Source organism: Panulirus ornatus, chromosome 59 (assembly GCF_036320965.1).
Source record: "Panulirus ornatus isolate Po-2019 chromosome 59, ASM3632096v1, whole genome shotgun sequence".
Taxonomy (NCBI): Eukaryota; Metazoa; Arthropoda; class Malacostraca; order Decapoda; family Palinuridae; genus Panulirus; species Panulirus ornatus.
This window is the reverse complement of record NC_092282.1, coordinates 8,056,456-8,077,432: the sequence shown is the minus strand read 5'-3', so window position 1 is coordinate 8,077,432 and position 20,977 is coordinate 8,056,456. Positions and strand designations below refer to the sequence as shown.

At 39.2% G+C, this 20,977-nt stretch overlaps 1 protein-coding gene and 1 long non-coding RNA gene across 45 annotated transcripts in view; both read left to right on the top strand.

The window, feature by feature from the left end:
* LOC139767191 (muscle calcium channel subunit alpha-1-like) overlaps positions 1–16,002 on the top strand; it is a 1,449,841-nt gene extending 1,433,839 nt beyond the window's left edge. For 38 of the 43 annotated variants that reach the window (XM_071696301.1, XM_071696297.1, XM_071696295.1 and 35 more), the window contains 3 exons: positions 3,461–3,708; positions 5,791–5,921; positions 11,265–16,002. In XM_071696301.1, coding sequence (XP_071552402.1) covers positions 3,461–3,708; positions 5,791–5,921; positions 11,265–11,525 — 640 coding nt within the window. In that variant the 3' untranslated portion in view covers positions 11,526–16,002. Of the gene's footprint in view, positions 1–3,460; positions 3,709–5,790; positions 5,924–11,264 lie in introns of those variants that run through there. The other 5 variants (XM_071696303.1, XM_071696302.1, XM_071696294.1 and 2 more) reach the window with 2 other exon arrangements.
* Positions 16,003–18,093: 2,091 nt separating this feature from the next.
* Positions 18,094–20,977, top strand: part of LOC139767338 (uncharacterized) — a 108,158-nt gene continuing 105,274 nt past the window's right edge. The window contains exon 1 of one of the 2 annotated variants that reach the window (XR_011717039.1): positions 18,094–18,339. This is a non-coding gene — a long non-coding RNA (uncharacterized lncRNA). The remainder of the gene's footprint in view (positions 18,340–20,977) is intronic. The other variant, XR_011717040.1, reaches the window with a different exon arrangement.

Here is a 20,977-nt window from a genome sequence, read left to right as displayed (position 1 = left end):
GATTCAATCCACTGACAGCACGTCAACCCCGGTATACCACATCGCTCCAATTCACTCTATTCTTTGCCCTCCTTTCACCCTCCTGCATGTTCAGGCCCCGATCACTCAAAATCTTTTTCACTCCATCTTTCCACCTCCAATTTGGTCTCCCTCTTCTCCTCGTTCCCTCCACCTCCGACACATATATCCTCTTGGTCAATCTTTCCTCACTCATTCTCTCCATGTGACCAAACCATTTCAAAACACCCTCTTCTGCTCTCTCAACCACACTCTTTTTATTTCCACACATCTCTCTTACCCTTACGTTACTTACTCGATCAAACCACCTCACACCACACATTGTCCTCAAACATCTCATTTCCAGCACATCCATTCTCCTGCGCACAACTCTATCCATAGTCCACGCTTCGCAACCATACAACATTGTTGGAACCACTATTCCTTCAAACATACTGGAGGGATGTCTGATCATTATCTTGTGGAGGCTAAGGTGAAGATTTGTATGGGTTTTCAGAAAAGAAGAGTGAATGTTGGGGTGAAGAGGGTGGTGAGAGTAAGTGAGCTTGGGAAGGAGACTTGTGTGAGGAAGTACCAGGAGAGACTGAGTACGGAATGGAAAAAGGTGAGAACAATGGAAGTAAGGGGAGTGGGGGAGGAATGGGATGTATTTAGGGAATCAGTGATGGATTGCGCAAAAGATGCTTGTGGCATGAGAAGAGTGGGAGGTGGGTTGATTAGAAAGGGTAGTGAGTGGTGGGATGAAGAAGTAAGAGTATTAGTGAAAGAGAAGAGAGAGGCATTTGGACGATTTTTGCAGGGAAAAAATGAAATTGAGTGGGAGACGTATAAAAGAAAGAGACAGGAGGTCAAGAGAAAGGTGCAAGAGGTGAAAAAGAGGGCAAATGAGAGTTGAGGTGAGATTGTATCATTAAATTTTAGGGAGAATAAAAAGATGTTCTGGAAGGAGGTAAATAAAGTGCGTAAGACAAGGGAGCAAATGGGAACTTCAGTGAAGGGCGCAAATGGGGAGGTGATAACAAGTAGTGGTGATGTGAGAAGGAGATGGAGTGAGTATATATATATATATATATATATATATATATATATATATATATATATATATATATATATATATATATATATGTGAAGCGTCTGGGGTAAACCATGGAAAGCTGTGTGGGGCCTGGATGTGGAAAGGGAGCTGTGGTTTCGGGCATTATTGCATGACAGCTGGAGACTGAGTGTGAACGTATGGGGCCTTTGTTATATTTTCCTAGCGCTACCTCGCACACATGAGGGGGAGGGGGATGGTATTCCATGTGTGGCGAGGTGGTGATGGGAATGAATAAAGGCAGGCAGTGTGAATTGTGTGCATGGGTATATATGTATGTGTCTGTGTGTGTATATATATGTGTACATTGAGATGTATGGGTGTGTATGTTTGCGTGTGTGGACGGGTGTGTATATACATGTGTATGGGGGTGGGTTGGGCCATTTCTTTCTTCTGTTTCCTTGCACTACCTCGCAAATGCGGGAGACAGCAAAGAAGCAAAAATATATATATATATATATATATATATATATATATATATATATATATATATATATATATATATATATATATATCCCTGGGGATAGGGGAGAAAGAATACTTCCCACATATTCCCTATGTGTCATAGAAGGCGACTAAAAGGGGAGGGAGCGGGTGGCTGGAAATCTTCCCCCTCTCGTTTTGGCTGGAAATCTTCCCCCTCTCGTTTTTTTTTAATTTTCCAAAAGAAGGAACAGAGAAGGGGGTCAGGTGAGGATATTCCCTCTAAGGCCCAGTCCTCTGTTCTTAACGCTACCTTGCTAACGTGGGAAATGGCGAATAGTATGAAATGAAAAAAAGAATATTTATATATATTATATATTTATTTTCCTTCGTCATTGTCTCCCATGATAGCGAGGTTGCATAAGGAAACAGATGAAAGAATGGCCCAACCCACCCACATACACATGTACATACATGCATGTCCACACACTCACATATACATACCTATACATTTCAATGTATACATATATATACATACACAGACATATACATATATACACATGTACATAATTCATACTTGCTGCCTCTATTCTTTCCCGTTACCACCCCGCCACACATGAAATGACACCCCCCCTCCCCCCGCATGCGTGCGAGGTAGTGCTAGGAAAAGACAACAAAGGCCACATTCGTTCACACTCAGTCTCTAGCTGTCATGTATAATGCACCGGAACCACAGCTCCCTTTCCACATCCAGGCCCCACAATATATATACATATATATTAGCACAAACGAAATGGCTGTGATGGCATCCACTTGCCTGTGCCATCTCATTAACGTGAAAAAAAATGATCACTAAAAATGTGAATATAATGGTAGAGTGTAAAGTTACTTAAGGAAGATTATGGAGTGTAGGAATAGAATGACTGTGTAAAAGATGTATCTTAACATGAGAAATTTCTGATGTCCAGTTTGAAATGCTGCATTTGCAACTGATATGTAGCAAATTATATGTAAAGACATTTTATATATTTGATAATCATCATAGAGATATATTAAAATTTTTTTACCATTAGTTGGAAAATGTATTTACACATGGTATTTGTGAAGGAAAAAATTCCAAGCCTGGATGCAACATTTCCTGTGAGTCTCATACTTATTTTTTCCAGTGACAGGTGCTCATTAGATTGATTGCCATGAAAAGTGAATGTATGGGTGGAATGAAAAGGCTGTTTGATTATCATCCTTTTTATAATGGATATTTTTCAGTAACTGTGGATGGAACTCTGTTGAATTTTCATCTAGCTCATGGACAGATAACCTTTAGTATCACACTAAATGAAACATAGACAGGAGGGGTGCCAGTCATTGTGTTGTTGAAAATGACTCCAATGCTATGATGTCAATATGTAAAAATACTGAAGTTTTTGAAGTTACATGTGTAAGTCCATGCAGGATGAACTTAAAGCAAATCATTAATCAGTAATTTTATTATTGGTCTACCCTGCTTTGGTGTGGGAAGTGACTCTTTAGATATAGTTAGCAATGAAAACATCCTTCATTCAGGTAAACAAAACCCCAACCCCCATATCTCATTGTCTGTACTCCAGAAGAGTCAGTAAAGTTGCATTAATGGTGTTGCCCTTCCTTCGTGGCCATGATGACACAAGCTTGAGTGCCAACTAACACCATCTCTCTCCCTGCATCACCCGGGCTGCTGCTGATTTGCTCTCACAGCTGCTATGACTTTCTGGGGTCAATGGGAAGTGTGTTATCTGGATTAACTTTCTGGGGCTACTGGTTGGTGTGCCGCCTGCTTGTTTAACACCAGTGTCGCTAGCTGTAGCATGGGAGTGCTTAGTACTCCCATGTTGCTGCTTGTCTATGTTTCCTGCTGACTGTTGACTAATGGTGCTTCACTGTGTGTAGCCTGAGTGATGAGGAGTTGAGTGACGGGCCGCAGCCCCCCACGCCACCCCCCCGCCGCACCTCCACTCATTCCTGGGGACTGGGCTGCATTGGTCGCCAGGACGCCCAGTCTCGTAGCTTCAGCAACATCGCCGATGGGCTACGACTGGCGCATGCTCAAGCCTTGGCCGTTGCAGGCATCGTGCATCAGTCTCCTACTGGTTCAGCAACATTCAGACGGGGCCTGCGTGCCTCGTTCCACGGCCGAGGTACCCCGCGCACCCTGAACCCCAGGGGGCATCACATGTCATGCCCCACCACCCCAGCCTCCGCCCGAAGGGAGCACCATCCCAGAACTCCCCGTGGTGGTCTCCTGGCCCTTCCTGCCCCTCCTAGCCAGGTGGCACAATCCTCTACAGGGAGCGAAGACGCCTCCGGCCAGCTGCTGTCAGTGCGGGCACTGCTTCAGCATATGGCATCTCTGCGCCCCTGTGTCACCCTTCCTTATGTATCCTCTAGAGTGCTGCCCCGTACGCCTCCATGCCAACCCCATGTACCTTTCCACCGTCGCTCCCTCCATGCCCCTCCACGCAAGCCCAACATCTCCTTTCATCGGTCCCTTGACAACTTTTACCCCTCCAGCTCTGACTCTGATTCAGAAATGGAGATTCCCCATACCCTTGCCTCCTTCCACCTTGAGGACCAGTCTGAGGTGTCCTCCAGTGTGTCTGAGGTAGTTGCCTCAACACACAGTCTCCCTCAGTGTAGTTCCTCTCACCTGGCACCCTACCACACAACCCACTACAACCACAACTTCCAAAGCCAACACCACCAGCATCAAGAACATCGTCATCTACCACAAATTCCACCATCAGAACATAATCACCACCATCACCGTCATTATCAACAGATTTATCAGTACCATCGTCTCCTTCCAGAAGAATCTGACCACAACCACCACCATGATCCCTGCCAACAACAATTGCAACAATATACCCATCCTCATCAACATCAGCTTCCACATACCCCACCACAGTCCTCTCATAGTCTTCATGAAAACCTCAACGTTCACCACCACCATCTCCACCACTGTGTTCCTCCATCATCAGTGTCAACTCTTAAGCTGTCTTCGCCTTCTGCTGGTGTATTTGCTGGTGCCTTAGACTGGGACGTATGCTGTGGTTCTGTGGGGGTGTCCGGACTCCCTCAACCCCGTAATGGCTGTGCCCCCTCCACTCCCCTTCTGTCTCTCTCTCTTAGGTAACTCTCTTCTCTTCTACTATCTCTCGGGAGTACTTGTGCCTTTGTCGTAAATCTGTAAGTACTTTGGTTTTGCCCAAATGGTGCTGGGTATTTCAACCCACTTTTACTACTGCTGGGTGTTCCCCCATTATTGTCACTTTGTCGGGTGTGTTCTCCCCAATAGTGCTACTGTGGTGGGTGTGTTCCCCACTGTTGTTACCTGCATAATCTTAATCCCTAATATTGTCACTTGTTGGGTGTGGTAATAACATCTCCATTAAAATGGCCTTGCATAGTTCTGGACAAGCACACATAAGGCACAAGTTCACACCACTTAACTGCATGCTCAGTAGACACAAAGAGTTGACTGCAATCATTTTAGAGTAAATTTTGTGCAATCATTTTCTTAATTTCTTTGTTTTTATTGATACTGAATTTTTGCATCAATTTATTTTAATCTTTTTGACTTCCTGTGATTGCAATGCAACTGCTAATAAAATAAATGGCAGTAAAGAGAAGTACTATTGTACATCATTTCCTGACCCCTGACCACTGATGGGTCTTCCACAGCTTCCTGACTGTAGTTCTTGTCTCTGGCAAACAATGGCAGACTCTTCCTTTGTTGTCTGCTTTGTTTTTGTGCTTTTACTGTGACTGTACTTTGTCATTACCTTAGAATCAAGATTTCATTGAGTGAAAATGTTTTGCCAGAATAGATCACATGACACTTGTTCGGGATACTAAACAACACTTCAGTGACATTAGTGTATTCGCCTTTGACTTTCATTTCCATCTGCACTAGCCTTTTATTAACCTACAATTTGCACTGTATGCTAAGAAATAAATAAATGCATTTGCTAAATCACTTGATCGTCAGTTATGAGCCTGTAACTGTTTCAGAAATAATGCAAAAGAAATGATATAGGTTCAGATCTGATGACGATAACAAAAAACACTGTAGTCATCTTAAAATATCCTTAAGTAATTTGCTAATAAATGCAATTTACAGCACATTCTTTTTAATACGATATTATTAGCTATTCTCACAATGTTTACTCTATCGAGAAAGTTATACTAGCAAAACACAAATAATTATTGTTTTACCCCAGCGACCTCTCACAGTGAGAGTAATGGAAGCCTTCCGGGGGATCGCCACTCCCAGAGTGTCCCAAGCAGCCCCAGAAGTGTGTCCAGACCTTACTCTGAGGTCGTGGGCTCAGCTGAGAGTCTGGTCGGCAGGGTAAGTACTGTATAATTTGTTTCACTAATACTATGACTTTGGGCTCTATTGGGTCATATTAGGAGGGTTTGGCTGTAATGTGACTAATACTGCTGTAAAGCTTTGGAATACAGTGCTGTTGGGTAGGTATGAGTTATCAGAAGAAAATTGATTTGCTCCACCAGTAATATGTTGAAAAAATATGAATTTTAGAGAGTGTCTCAAAAGTAGGAACCACAGACAGAATTACCTGCTTACTTTTAGTTCAGGAAATTATCATAGTGCATGACATGAATCTGCACATACATACCCACAAGTCCAAAGGAGTGTAGGTATGGGTATGCAAGTTTATGTCATGAAATTTAAGCATTTATTGAACTAAAGTTAGTGAAGAGTTTTCTTGACCATTTCACTTGCACTTAGTGATAAACACAAAGTATACATATGTGAGTAGGAGAGATGTTTAAAGGGCATTATTAGATTATGTGTTAATTGATAGGCATGTAAAAGAGGCTTTTGGATGTTATTATGCGAAGAGGAGCAGCTTTTGGGATGTCTGATCACTATCTTGTGGAGGTGAAGGTGAAGATTTGTAGAGGTTTTCAAAAAAGAAGAGAGAATGTAAGGGAGAAGAGAGTGTTGAAAGCAAAAGAGCTCAGAAAGGAGACTTGTGTGAGGAAGTACCAGGAGAGATTAAATGTAGAATGGCAAAAGGTGAGAGCAAATTACGTGAGGGGAGTGGGTGAGGAATGGAATTTGTTTAGGGAAGCAGTGATGGCATGTGCAAGAGATGCATGTGGGAGGTGGGCAGATTAAAAAGGGTAGTGAATGGTGGGATGAAGAAATAAAGTTGTTAGTGAAAGAGAAAAGAGAGGCGTTTGGATGATACTTGCAAGGAAGGAGTGCAAATGACCTGGAGATGTATAAGAGAAAGGGGCAGGAGGTCAAGATTTGAAAAAGAGGGCAAGTGGGAGTTGGGAAGAGAGAGTAATATAACTAAACTTTAAGGAGAATGAAAAGATGTTTTGGAAGGAGGTAAATAACATGTGTAAGACAGCAGAACAAATGGAAACATCGGTGAAGGTGGCAAGGGGGGGAAGTGATAACAGATAGTGATGAAGTGAGGAGGAGGAGTGAGTATTTTGAAGGTTTATTGAATGAGTTTGGTAGAGTGGCAGATATAGGGGGTTTTGGTCGGGTATGGTGTGCTAAGTGAGAGAGTCAGGGAGAGTGGTTTGGTGAAGAAGCACCAGGAAACAGACAAAGAATGACTCATCCACTCATATACGCACATATGTGCGTACATGCCCATACACGTACATATACATATATGTACATATTATCATATGCAGATATACATACACACACAGATATATACATATATACACATATACATATTTACACTTGTTTGCCTTCATTCATTTCTGGCACCACCCCATCCCACAGGAAACAGCATCACCACCCCTGCATCAGTGAGGTAGTGCCAGGAAAACAGACAAAAAAAAAAAGGCCACATCCATTCGCACTCTCTAGCTGTCATGTGTAATGAACCAAAACCACAGCTCCCTATCCACATCCAGGCCCCAAAGACCTTTCCATGGTTTACCCCAGACGTTTTGAATGTCCTAGTTCAGTTCACTGACAGCATGTTGACCCTGGTATACCACATCATTCCAATTCACTCTGTTCCTTACACGCCTCTCACCCTCTTGCATATTCAGGCCCCGATTGCTCAAAATCTTTTTCACTCCCTCGTTTCACCTCCAATTTGGTCTCCTACTTCTTGTTCCCTCCACTTCTGACACATCTCTTCTCTTTGTCAACTTTTCCTCACTCATTTGTTCCATACTTCCAAACCCTTTCAACACACCCTCTTTTGCCCTCTCAACCACACTCTTTTTATTACCATACATCTCTCTTGCCATTCCATTACTTACTCAATCAAACCATCTCACACCACATGTCCTCAGAAATTTAATTTCCAACACATCCACCCTCCTCCATACAACCCTGTCTATAGCCCATGTCTCACAACCATATTATACTGTTGGAACTACTATTCCTTCAAACATACCCATTTTTGCTCTCCGAGATAACATTCTCTCTTTCCACACATTCTTCATCACTCCCAGAACCTTTGCCCCCTCCCCCACCTTATGACTCACTTCTGCTTCCATGGCTCCATTCGCTGTTGAGTCCACTCCCAGATATCAAAAACACTTCACTTCCTCGAGTTTTTCTCCATTCAAACTTACATCCCAACTAACTTGTCCCTCAACCGTGCTGCACCTATTAACTCTGCTCTTATTCACATTTACTCTCAACTTTCTCCTTTCACACACTTTTCCAAACTCAGTCACCAACCTCTGCAGTTTCTCACATGAATCAGTCACCAGAGCTGTATCATTGGCAAACTACAACTGACTCACTTCCCAGTTTCTCTCATCCACAAGAGACTGCATACTCACCCCTCTCTCCAAAACTTTTGTACTTACCTCCCTAACCATCCCATCCATGGACAAATTAAACATACATGGGGACATCACACACCCCTGCCGCATACCGACATTCACTGGGAACCAGTTGCTCTCCTCTCTTCCTACTTGTATACATGCCTTACATCCTTGGTAAAAACTTTTCACTGCTTCTAGCAACTTACCTCCTACAGCATATACTCTTAAAACCTTCCTCAAAGCATCTCTATGAACCCTATCATATGCCTTCTCCAGGTCCATAAATGCCACATACAAATCCATTTGTTTTTTGAAATATTTATCACATAAATTCTTTAAAGCAATCATCTGATCCACACATCCTCTACCACTTCAGAAACCACACTGCTCTTTTCCAATCTGATGCTCTGTACATGCCTTCACCCTCTCAATCAATACCCTCCCATTTAGTTTCCCAGGAATACTCAACAAACTTATAGCTCTGTAGTTTGAATATTCACCTTTATCCCCTTTGCCTTTGTACAGTGGCACTATGCATGCATTCTGCTACTCCTCAGGAACTTCACCATGGTCTTTACATACACTGAATATCCTTACCAACCAATCACCAACACAGTCACCCCCTTTTTTTTATAAATTCCACTGCGATACCATCCAAACCTGCATTCTTGCTGGATTTCATCTTCCACAAAGCTTTCACTACCTCTTCTCTGTTTACCAAACCATTCTCCCTGACCCCCTCACTTTGCTCACCACCCCAACCAAAACACCCCATATCTGCCACTCTATCATCAAACACATTCCACAAACCTTCAAAATTCCAGAAAAGCCCCACAAGCAGTTTACCATTTTCACTCACACTAGGTACTCCATTCACCTCAGTAATACCCTCAACTGCTATATAATCCATTTTTGCACTCAAATCACCCAACACTATTACTTGCATCAGAATTTCTGATGCACCTAGTTTCTCTTAAGACACTTAAATCCCTTCCTTACTCCTCTCATTACCAGGTGCATACAAACTTAACAGTCACCCTCCTCTCATACACTTTCGTTTTCACCCACATCAATCTGGAGCTCATTTACTTACATTCTTTCACATATTCCCACATCTCCTTAATTGCTGTTGCCCTCATAACAATCCCAGACTTTACTCTTTAGACATTGCCAAACTATTCTTCTCCCTCCCCACTCAGAATAGTTTCACTTACAGCCCTTTTTCTCATCCTGGTTACATCCAAGCACATTTAGACACCTTAGTCTAACCCTTCAAGGTTGATCAGCACTCCTCGCTTGGCTCCTATTTCATCTTCTAGAAATTGAAATACAAGAAGGGGAGAGTTTCCAGCCCCACAATTCCCATACCTTTCAGTTTCCTTCTGCAGCATGCAAGAAATACAAGGGTAGTATTCTTTCTCCATTATTTCCAGGAATACTTTGAATATGAATTTAAAGGAAGACAATCTCCAAACACAGGGAGATAGTTTGTAGTGACAGTCATATGCCTGGGGCTTTGGGTACACACTCAGTTCAAATAGTAGCACTGCACAAAGATCAAAATTCCTTATCATCATGCCAAGGTTCAGTTGTCTCTGAGGTGCTTTGGTTGGATGACTGGAGTTGCTTCAGTGACTCATAATGCATTTTATGATATCATAGATTTTACCTGCATCTTGCCTTTTATAGGAAACATTTTATTAGTACACCATCCCAAATTGGTTTAGCATGACTGTGGCATAATTAGTCATGTGTTCTCCCTCACCAAACAGCACAGTTCATAAAGTCTTCAGCCATGAAGAGAAGTCCTCACTGAGGCCAGGCCTCGTATCATACATGATAAAAAGGGCTGAAAAAGGACAATCTTGATAGTAAATTTGGAGGGAATGTATATTTTGTCAGTATTAGTATTCAGTATAAACACATGATATATAATGAGAATAGAGAGAATAAGACAGCATGAAGATAGGAATGCTAGCCAGGCAGCTAAGGAGACACAATAAGACTAGCAATTCTAATGCAGTGGCAAGACAGATGGTTATGAGCACCACTGAAGCAGTTTAGACAGGAAGTTACTTTGGTGATTGCTGTTTGCAGTAGTGCTGTCTGCATACCTTCAAAACTGCTTTTCTTTAGCTGAAATCTGACTTTATGATAATTTTCCTCATGGTTGACATTTACATCCTGTGACTGAAGAATTACAAGTAAATATGAAACCTTTTTAAAAGCATCCTGAGCTCTCATACAGCTATAAGTAAGAAAAAATATGTATGCTGCTGAAATGTCTTCAATGCAGAGAGAAGAGGTAAAAGATGAAATGCTCAATACAGAGGGAAATATTCTTGTGAGAAAAGTGAGTCTGTCATTGCATATGATGAACTTGCTTCTTGGAGGAAATTTTACAGTGACCATACTAGGCTAGAAGATAGAATTTAAGATGATTTTGAATCGTACAAGTTTTTGCAAACACTGTGAGAAAGTGATCACTATAATATAAGGGGAGAAAAAAAAGAAAATTTTATGTTAGGAATAGGCTTTGCTGTTTTGATAAAACATTGTAAGGAATTTACTGAGTACCTCCTTCAGATTTGTTGCCTTCTCTAAATAAGTACTAGAGGTTACAGAAAAAAATATTTGATATCTAATTCATGTATCTTTGTACTTTCCAAGACCTTTATTTTGAATGGTTACTTGCTTTTTTTTCAAAGCTACATTGGTGCTAAGTCACTATTGGTTGCATGGACAGCTGGATCATTAGTGATAAGATTTGCTTTCTCCCCATACACTCTGCTCCTTACAATTTTATTACACTGTCTATTACTAGGCATACTTGCATACCACTGTTCATTTTATGTTGCATAAGTACCATTACTTCATTCAAAAGTGACAACTGTGTTGCATCCCTTTACAGGTGTTAGCTGACCAGGGTTTGGGGAAATACTGTGATCCTGAATTTGTACGTACAACTTCAAGGGAAATTGCAGAGGCCTTGGATATGACCACTGAGGAAATGGACAGAGCTGCTCACAACATCCTTTCAGCCTCCCAGCAAGAAATAGCATCAGAGGATGCTTCCCCCCAGTATCCTCAACAACAAAGAGTATCTCGAAGCCCTGCTAGACACCAAAAGCAGCCAGATTCATCTTACTATGATCACCAGTCACCCTTATAGAAGTAATGTATGCATAACAGCCAAAATCTGATATATGGTGGTTCATCAGTGTGTCCGTTCATCTTCTTCCAACTTAAAATTCCTCATGTGTCATTGGGGGCTTTGTGAAGAGGCCTTCTTGAAGACACATGCAAGGGTTACCAAGTGCTCTGGACAGAGAACCCTTCTTTGGTCCTGCAATTCCACCCCTTAAAGCCACCTCTGCTCTGTGGATGTACTTCTGTGGGAGTTGTAGATAGGGATCACAAGAAATGGGTTTTCAAGAGCATCTGTTAAAAGTGGAAAGACAGGATAAGGCGGTGCTGTTCTCCCAAACCTGTGAATCATTTTATACCTGTGAGTTTGGTCATGTTCTCATTTTAGAAGGGAATCACAGGAGTTTGGGCCCTCCATTGTTTCTATAATGCTGGTGAAGCTACATCAGGAAGTGGCAAAGCCTGTTTTTCATGCACAGCTGTTAATGTGATGGGGTGGACAATTCATATTTGTCAGGACCCCATTGTTTGGTTTGTGTACAAGTAAATGTTGATCCATCCCAAGTGGTGAATTTACCCATGGGAGGCTTGATCCCTTGTGCACAGACTCTCCTAAACAGAGACAGGGATTTGTGAAATGATGAGCAAATTCTAGTGTTGGAGATTCTTTCAGTAAGATTTGTTTTTGTTGATATAAAATAAAGACTTACAGAAAGTCTGCTTTGGTCATTAGATAGCATATCTTTTCACATGTCGTCAGACTTCTGCTCGCACTTGGACTGAATCATATCTCTGATTTATATAGGGATGTGGAAAAGCAGGTGTTATGTCATTTCTGTGTAAGGAAGGGTATTAGGCAAGTTTTATATCCCCAAACAAAAGGAAATTATAAGTTGTCTGTACCATATCCGTCACATGCTGGGGTGTAACAACATGCAAGGATCGTATCCCTCAGTATCCTCAGGCTATGAGAACCAGCAAGTGAAACCAATGCTGTATAACCTCTACACATTTGAGTAGGGGTTAACTTATTTAACCCAAAGTGCCTCTCTCAATTGTGATAATCTGTTGTTATTTCCTCTCAAACATGTTTCAATGAAAGGTACTGAAATCACCTCATGTCATCCATAATTTCTTGCAATTTCTGTCTCTTAGGAATTTGATTTTCTTTAGCAATCATTATTTTTGCCCAGCCCAGAAAGCTGGCTTTTGGCCTACATTTTTTTTCATGTGGGTCTTTGTTATTGTTGTAGAGAGTAGCAGTATAATCCTGTGATCCTAGAAACACGCGTGACACTTTTTATTGGATATCCAAACACACAGCTTAGCCTATTACTCAAATTCAGTCTACATTCGGCTAATATAAAATAATATAGAATAAAGCAAAGAAAAATGGTGTGGTTGATAAGCTCATAGTAGCACCTAAGCTCAAGGGGAGGGTTGATGGACAAAAGATAGAAGCTCATTTTGGAAATGAGCTAAAACTTTTATTGAAATAGGCCAAAACATTGGTGCAGTGTCTGAAATGTGTCACTTTCTTGCATAGTGAAAAGAGACAACTATTCAGGGTAAATGTGGCAACCAAGTACCTTACATTATTTTGTTTTCTCAGTGGGCTCAATGGTTCTGTCTTCAGAGAGGAAATGTTGGTTTATTTAAATGGGCTCAGTAGTTATATCTATGGAGATGACAGGTTGGTTTTGAGTCCCATTTGTCTAATTTGTATTTATTTTGGATAAACAAGACTCTAGAATCTTGTTTTCTTTGCATTTGTTATGGTGTAAAAATCCTTTAGATGACTTCGTAGGACTGTTAGTTTCATTAAAAGAATCTAAAAGTTTATTGTATGTTTATATCCATATTTTTACCTCATTGTTGGAGGTTTTGAAAATTGGAGGAGAGATATTGAGTCTATGTTCAAAGTACTGAATAGGTACCATTGTGATATTATTGTTATTGCATAAAATGGATTCCATGGGAAGGTGTAATTCAAAATCGGAGCATAATCTAAACTCTGTGTTATACTGGTTGAAGCAGTTAAGACAAAGAAATATGAGCCATAGAATAGTTTCAGAGAGGCTCAGTTATCCATGCAAAGCTCAAAGAAAATAAGTCACATTGAATATCCATCATTGCTCTCAATAACTGATAACTTCATTTGTTCATCTCCCCATATTTTCAAACCCTCTGTGTGGTGGCCAGGTGCTTTAGACTACGACCACCTGAACTTTCTTTTGTGTCCCAGAAGAGGAATCCAGTACCACAGTGACTGTTTTTTGTCATGGATAGATGATTAGGGTCAAGTAGTCCTCTGTTTATATGATATATATATGGAATAATCAAGAGATTTTAACATTACTATGATATTTGCAAATTATATTGTGATTGCATTTGTATTATCATGATATGATCATAGGTAGTTCATATTTTGTCTGGAATCTTAGCCTTGAATAGCCCTAGTTTGTGAATAACAACTTCCAAAGATCTTTGGTGCTCAATGTCCATGACATTTGTTTCTCATGTTGCAACATCAACATACATCTAAACTTGACACATTTTCAGCCATTTAGCTATCATTTTTTTATTTAAACAAATAACAAATTGTTAATATTTGAATAATAGATTATAGGAAGCCATTTCCATTCTGGGATACAAGTGTGTTATACAGTATGAACCTCCTGTAATGTTGACTATTTTGTTGACCTTTTTGTAATGGCCAGACTTTGTGATGGCAGGATAGCAGGCAAATTGTCTGCTGTTGTCATCCAAGGATGGTTGTGGGGAAATCCTCTGTTAAGCCCATGTTTGAAATACATGAATATATACAGTCAGTCAGATTAAAGCTTTTAGTTGACTTGTTTCAGATGAACAATATGCAGAAACAAAATTCTACTCATATCACAGGTGTATAATGTAAGGGAAGTAAATATGACAGACTGTATATTTCAGTAACATCATAACTGCTATGTTCCTCTTTTATGAACTGTGAATAATTTACTCCAGATGTTTGACAAGTGTCCTATCAAAAAAGCTGATACAGTTGTCTCATGTTTATTGGTTATGACGTTTTACATATGTCACATCAGAAGTTACAATTGATAATTCACATGTGTCCTATCAGAGGTTTCTACAAATGTTTTGCGTATGTTCCATCAAACGTTACTACAGATGCTGCACATGTGTCCCATCAGATGTTTCACATGTGACCCAAGAGAAGTTACTGCCAGTGTTTCACTTGTGTCCCATCAGAAGTTACTACGGATGTTTCACAAATGTCTCCTCAATAGATGTAGCAAATATATCACATGTTTCCCATCTGAGGCTACTGCCGATGTTTCACATGTGTTGTATCCGGAGTTGCTCCACATACTTGACTTGTGTTTCACCAGAAAGTTATTACATTTGTTTAACATTTATCTCAAAAGTTTTTTGGCAAATTTATGATGCATGGACCATCATGAGAGCAAATCATATTTGTTTACACTATTCATTGTTTGTTTGATATTATTTTCATGATTTTATGTCCAATTAGATTTTTTGTTCTTAAAATGTTTGTTCAAATCTGAATGAAGTAACAGTTGTATAATTATGTCTTGATGAAATTCCAGTGTGGACTCCATAGGTACATATAAGTAGTTTCATGGACCATTGATGGACTCAAGTTCTCTGCTTCAAAGTGGCCGATTTTTTACTGTAGGTTTTTATATGAGGTCAGTATTAGATGTGGAGTTATAATCTTTTTTCCTATGAAAGAGTAGCACTTGTAAATTTCTGCATAAAGAGGTGACAATATGTCTCACTGCACAAATATTGTTATTGTGAAATATTTGTATCTATTTAAAGGTGAATGATAGTCATCACAGAAAAATGATGACATATTTTCTACATAATTTTACTACTTCATCTAATTGTAATTAAAACACATTTACTGGGAAACTGATGCGAGCTGTCGTGCCTGATGTTGACAGTTTACATGATTTTATATGGGAATTCTTTTGTCCAAGAGGGATTCTTGTCTGAGTGCACCCTGTATGGGGCTTGTTTAATAGACCTCCTGTCAGGATGATAATGAGGGTAAATTTTTTTTTCCTTATCTTTTTTTCAGTCATACCTTATTCATAGATAATTGATTATTCAGTATTCATAAGTTGCTGCATAGGAAAATTCAGTTACAAAAACAAAAACTAAAAAACCTGTGATTGCTTTTGCCCTAACTTGCTTGAAGTCGAGCAATAGGAGAGGCCAAAGCAATCAGCGTTTCCTTTATTTAACCCTAAATACGTGGTATTATCAGTTATTTGTTCTTTCCGTGCTCCCTGTCTCTTATCAACTTCATTTTTTGTATGTCATTTGAATCAACTTTGTTTGTTTGCTTGTTATATGTATGTTGATCCAGAAGTGTGTGAAAGGAACAATCACGAATTCACATTTGCCAATTCTCGTCATAATTTATACAGTGTTGTAGCAATTCTCATTTGGAATAAAGCCTAACCTTGTAATAATCCAGTTTTTTTATTACTCAGTCCACTTGCATTTTTTTATGTTAATGGACTCCGTCTGCTTGAGATGACACTGAGAGTGAAAAGACCTCTGATGAGGCTCTATCATTGGGAGTACCGTCTCTAATGAGTAATAAGTGATAAGAAGTTGGTTGGCAGCCACTGACCAGGGAGGTATATTACTAGTCCTAACTGCATGGGTATTGAGAGGGTTAGTGATGGCTGCATAGTGAGCCAGCAGTTCGTCTGTAGTTAGTTGCACTCCTTTGACCCAGGAGTGAAAAGGAAGAGTTGGTTCAACACCATTTGTCAATGTTGGAGAGTGATCCCTTAACAGTGGATTTGAAATTAGTAATTCTACACGTTACACCACGTAGTTGCTACAGCAGTCACATCCCCATGTTCATCAGCAATCTTTGCTAAGGCTAAACTTTTCAAGATGGTTTTCTATGACAATGACCCAATTTGTGGTTCTTCAAAGTCAAACTTACAAGGTTCATTCCTAATCAAAATATCTTTGACTGGATTTTATGTAATACCACTCTGCTTAAAAAATTGCACGTAAACTTTTTTTCATTGAAACATGAGGATCTGAGGTAGTATCAGTAATACACCAATAAATGAACAAATATTAATAAAAAGATTATTTTTTGAAAAATTAAGTCTCCTTTCTTGAAGTCAAAGGCTTAATCTTCTTTTTTAAGGTTACATTATACCTTAGCTTATCTCAGTCATATCTATGCCCAGAATGAACGTCTCTAAACGCACATAGCATTGCACTTAGCTTACGCAATCTTGTCTAAGTTTTTATAAGATTATATATATATATATATATATATATATATATATATATATATATATATATATATATTTCTTTCATACTATTCACCATTTCCCGCGTTAGCAAGGTAGCGTTAAGAACAGAGGACTGGGCCTCTGAGGGAATATCCTCACCTGGCCTCGTTCTCTGTTCCTTTTTTGGAAAATAAAAAAAAGAAATGAGAGGGGAGGATTTCCAGCCCCCTGCTCCCTCCCCTTTTAGTCGCCTTCTACGACACGCAGGGAATACGTGGGAAGTATTCTTTCTCCCCCTATCCCTATATAATATATATATATATATATATATATATATATATATATATATATATATATATATATATATATATATATATATATATATATCCCTGGGGATAGGGGATTAAGAATACTTCCCACGTATTCTCTGCGTGTTGTAGAAGGCGACTAAAAGGGGAGGGAGCGGGGGGCTGGAAATCCTCCCCTCTCGTTTTTTTTTTTAATTTTCCAAAAGAAGGAACAGAGGGGGCTAGGTGAGGATATTCCAAAAAAGGCCCAGTCCTCTGTTCTTAACGCTACCCTGCTAACGCGGGAAATGGCAAATAGTTTAAAAGAAAAAAAGAAAGATATATATATATATATATATATATATATATATATATATATATATATATATATATATATATATATATATATATATTTTTATACTATTCGCTATTTCCCGCGATAGCGAGGTAGCGTTAAGAACAGAGGACTGGGCCTTTGAGGGAATATCCTCACCTGGCCCTCTTTGTTCCTTCTTTTGGAAAAAAAAAAAAAAAGAGGGAAGGATTTCCAGCCCCCCGCTCCCTTCCCTTTTAGTCGCCTTCTACGACACACAGGGAATACGTGGGAAGTATTCTTTCTCCCCTATCCACAGGGAATTTCTTTACCTCCAAGAAATATTCAATGATTTTTTTATTTTTATTTTTGATTTTATATATATATATATATATATATATATATATATATATATATATATATATATATATATATATATATATATATATATATATATATATAAACCTCCCTCACTTTGCATATTTAATGATCAGAGGCACAGGTGACCTTCGAGCCGGATCAGTTTTATATTTTTTAACCCACGTTTGAGCACTATTGTGTGTGGCTGGCATGTAGAAAATGGTTGTCTATACGAAAATAGATTTAGATTTTAATCCATAGATGGCGTTGCTTTTGACGTAAACAGAGACGACTTCCTGACACCTAGTGTCCTCTCTTATGTAATATTTTTCTATTCCATTTTGTGTTACTGTTGATCGAGTGGTGCTTGTCATGTGTGTAGCTAATGCACGGGCGTGTATATATCTATATATATGAAATAGGGACAGTTATGGTGGATCTTTATACGCGTTAAGTGACTTTTGAAGAACAGTGATGTGTGACTTCGTCAAGTATGGCGGGTGTTAGGAAAAGAAATCTTGTTACTTGAAGTGCCAGGGGTGTTCAGGCCGCTGTTGGATTGTCGTACGCTAAAACTTCCAATAGGTAAGATTCTTTCTTTCTTTTTTTCATTACTTGCGGCATAGATTGTTATAAAGTTGACTTTCTTAATAAGCTTGCAATCTTTCCTCTAGCAGTCATCAACGTGATGCAAGAAGTGGATAAAGTCTGAAAATTTCAGGTGCCTTATAATTAACAATTAGAATTAACAACATGGGTGTTGTGCCCAGAATTAACAACATGGTGTTGTGCCCCTTTTTTGTTGGGGTTGTTTGAACTGCCATCCCCTTAAGGTTCAGTCATTTTACAATCTTAAGACACACTGTTCCAGTGCTTGTCCATATCACTGATCACAAACTTTCCCATTCATATAACTTGACATTGTCAAATAGACCAAAGTGCCGACAGTATCAATCACTTTTAGCATTAGGATGACATGCCATTAGTTTATATAGCTTAGTTTGCTGAAGTGCCGATAGTATGAATAGCATAATATAGTTTCGTTATAACGTCTTGTAGCTCACTGAAATTATTACTTTCTCCTTAGAATACTCTTATACTTTACATATTTTACTCATATGAAAAATTTATTTATTGATGTTTTGTCTGCGCTCGTTTACTTGCCTCAAATGATTGTGGTAGTTCCTTCCTGATTACAGTTTTGAGACCCCTGGTTGACAACCCGATTTTGTGTTCATCAGCCTCTTAAGTGCAAATTTGGCTGACATCGACTTTATCTTGTTCTAGAAGACCTTTATCTGACTTCAGAGTCATTTGGACATTCTGATCTCAGGGTATTTAAGGTTATTAGAATATATAGTCACGAGATAATCAAACATTTTGTGGTTATGGTTTTTGCAAACTAAAGAACAATTAGTAAGGCGAATATTTCAGTTTATAAGGTAGCTGATTTTTGTCTTAACTGATAATGTACAGCTTTAAGACTGTTACCAGGTGTACAAATCTTAAAGTTTAATGATGAGTGTTACCATCCTCCCAAGGTCGAGTAGCCATATTCTTAGGAAGGGCTGCGACAAGATCATACTGAGTAAAGTAAACACCACTATCACATTTATCATGTCATTTATTTAGCTTGAATTGGGTTAGATAATTTCTCCTTGGATTTCCCGGAATAAAATGTTTCTAGTCTTAGATTATGGCGCGATACAGCAGCAAGAAATATAAGCCTAGTTTGTGTTATTTCGTTTGCCTTTTGCACCAGGTTAGGGTAAGATACTTGTCTGTTTTGCTTTCCAGTGATTTTCTTCATATTCCACTAGTCTTTGCTTAAAGATTGTGTTATTAAATCCGCTAGAAAATTTCCCAGTCATCTTGTCCACGTTTTTTCATTCGTTCCCTTGCTGCTGCAATTGATGTTTGAAAGAGTTAATTTAGCATTTAAGGTGATCGACTTGTTTATATCTACAAAAGCAACAAATGATACAAATATAGTGTCATATAATGATATAATTTCCTTAGAAACTGAAATGATTATCATTGCAGTGGCTGTGGATTGTTTTCTTTGACAAATTTTCAACTCATTCATCTATCTCCTTATCATTGTCATCGCTGTTTTTTGGAGAACGCCATTCTGTTGTATTTTCTAATTGTGATTTAAGGTTATGTATCTTTACGCCTTGTAGGGAACAAGCTCAACATTCTTCGCACTTATCACATACACTTTCTCACAAAGCACAGTAGTGTATTCTAAAAAGTTTGTCTTTCTACTTATTATATCTGATGCTGCATGGTAGCTTCCTACAACGCACGTCAGTAGATATGCAAAACTTGCCTTCTTGAAATGTCGAGAGCATTACATAGTTTGTCACTTGGTTTTTCATTTTGGATTTGGATTTCTTTGATATTTAGTAATCACTTCATTTATTTTATTTATATCATGTTGTCCAAGACAACTTCCATATTAAATAAAGTGGTTCCTGTGTTTCCTCCTTGGCCTCCTCCATCTCGCACAAGGCCAAAACTAGCATAGGCTTCTCAGGTTTGGTTACCGCACCTAAGGACTCACAAAATACTAATAGAAAAGGCCTAGAAGAGGGCTTCAAAGATGGTACCAGAATTAAGAGTGCTGAATTTCAAGGAAAGTCTAGGAGGTTTGAAATTTGCCCAGGTAGGAAGAAAGGGGAGTGAGGGGTGACTAGAAAGCAGCCTTTAAATTAAAGTTCTTAACAATTCTTAGAGAGATGTAGCGATCGAACAACGAGAGGACTTAAGGTGAAACTGGGAAGAAACGTAAACAAAACAAAGAAAGTGGAAAGAAGTATTTTGAACAGCGCCAGGAACAGATGAAGAAATGGCCTCATTCCCTCACATGCACTAACTGTTAGGCTCCACAGATGACCATTCTGACACTTTCCCTCCGACCTTTTTAAATGGAGACCTTAGTTTTAGACACAAACGTTATCCATGTATAAGTACATTTTTACATTTAGAATGTTTATATTTTTTAACTTTTGCGGTGTATATGGACAGCGAGACTCCAGTACATTATTGTGTACACCCTAGTTACACACTTGTGCAAGGTAGGTCTTAGATTTATGTAGGACAGAAGTCATGAATTTGTACAGCGGGATAGAATAGTCATGAACTTCTTTCTGCAGGATAAAACAGTCAAAAGTTTCTTAGTACTACAGTAATATCATTTTTCCACGTACACTTGATGTCT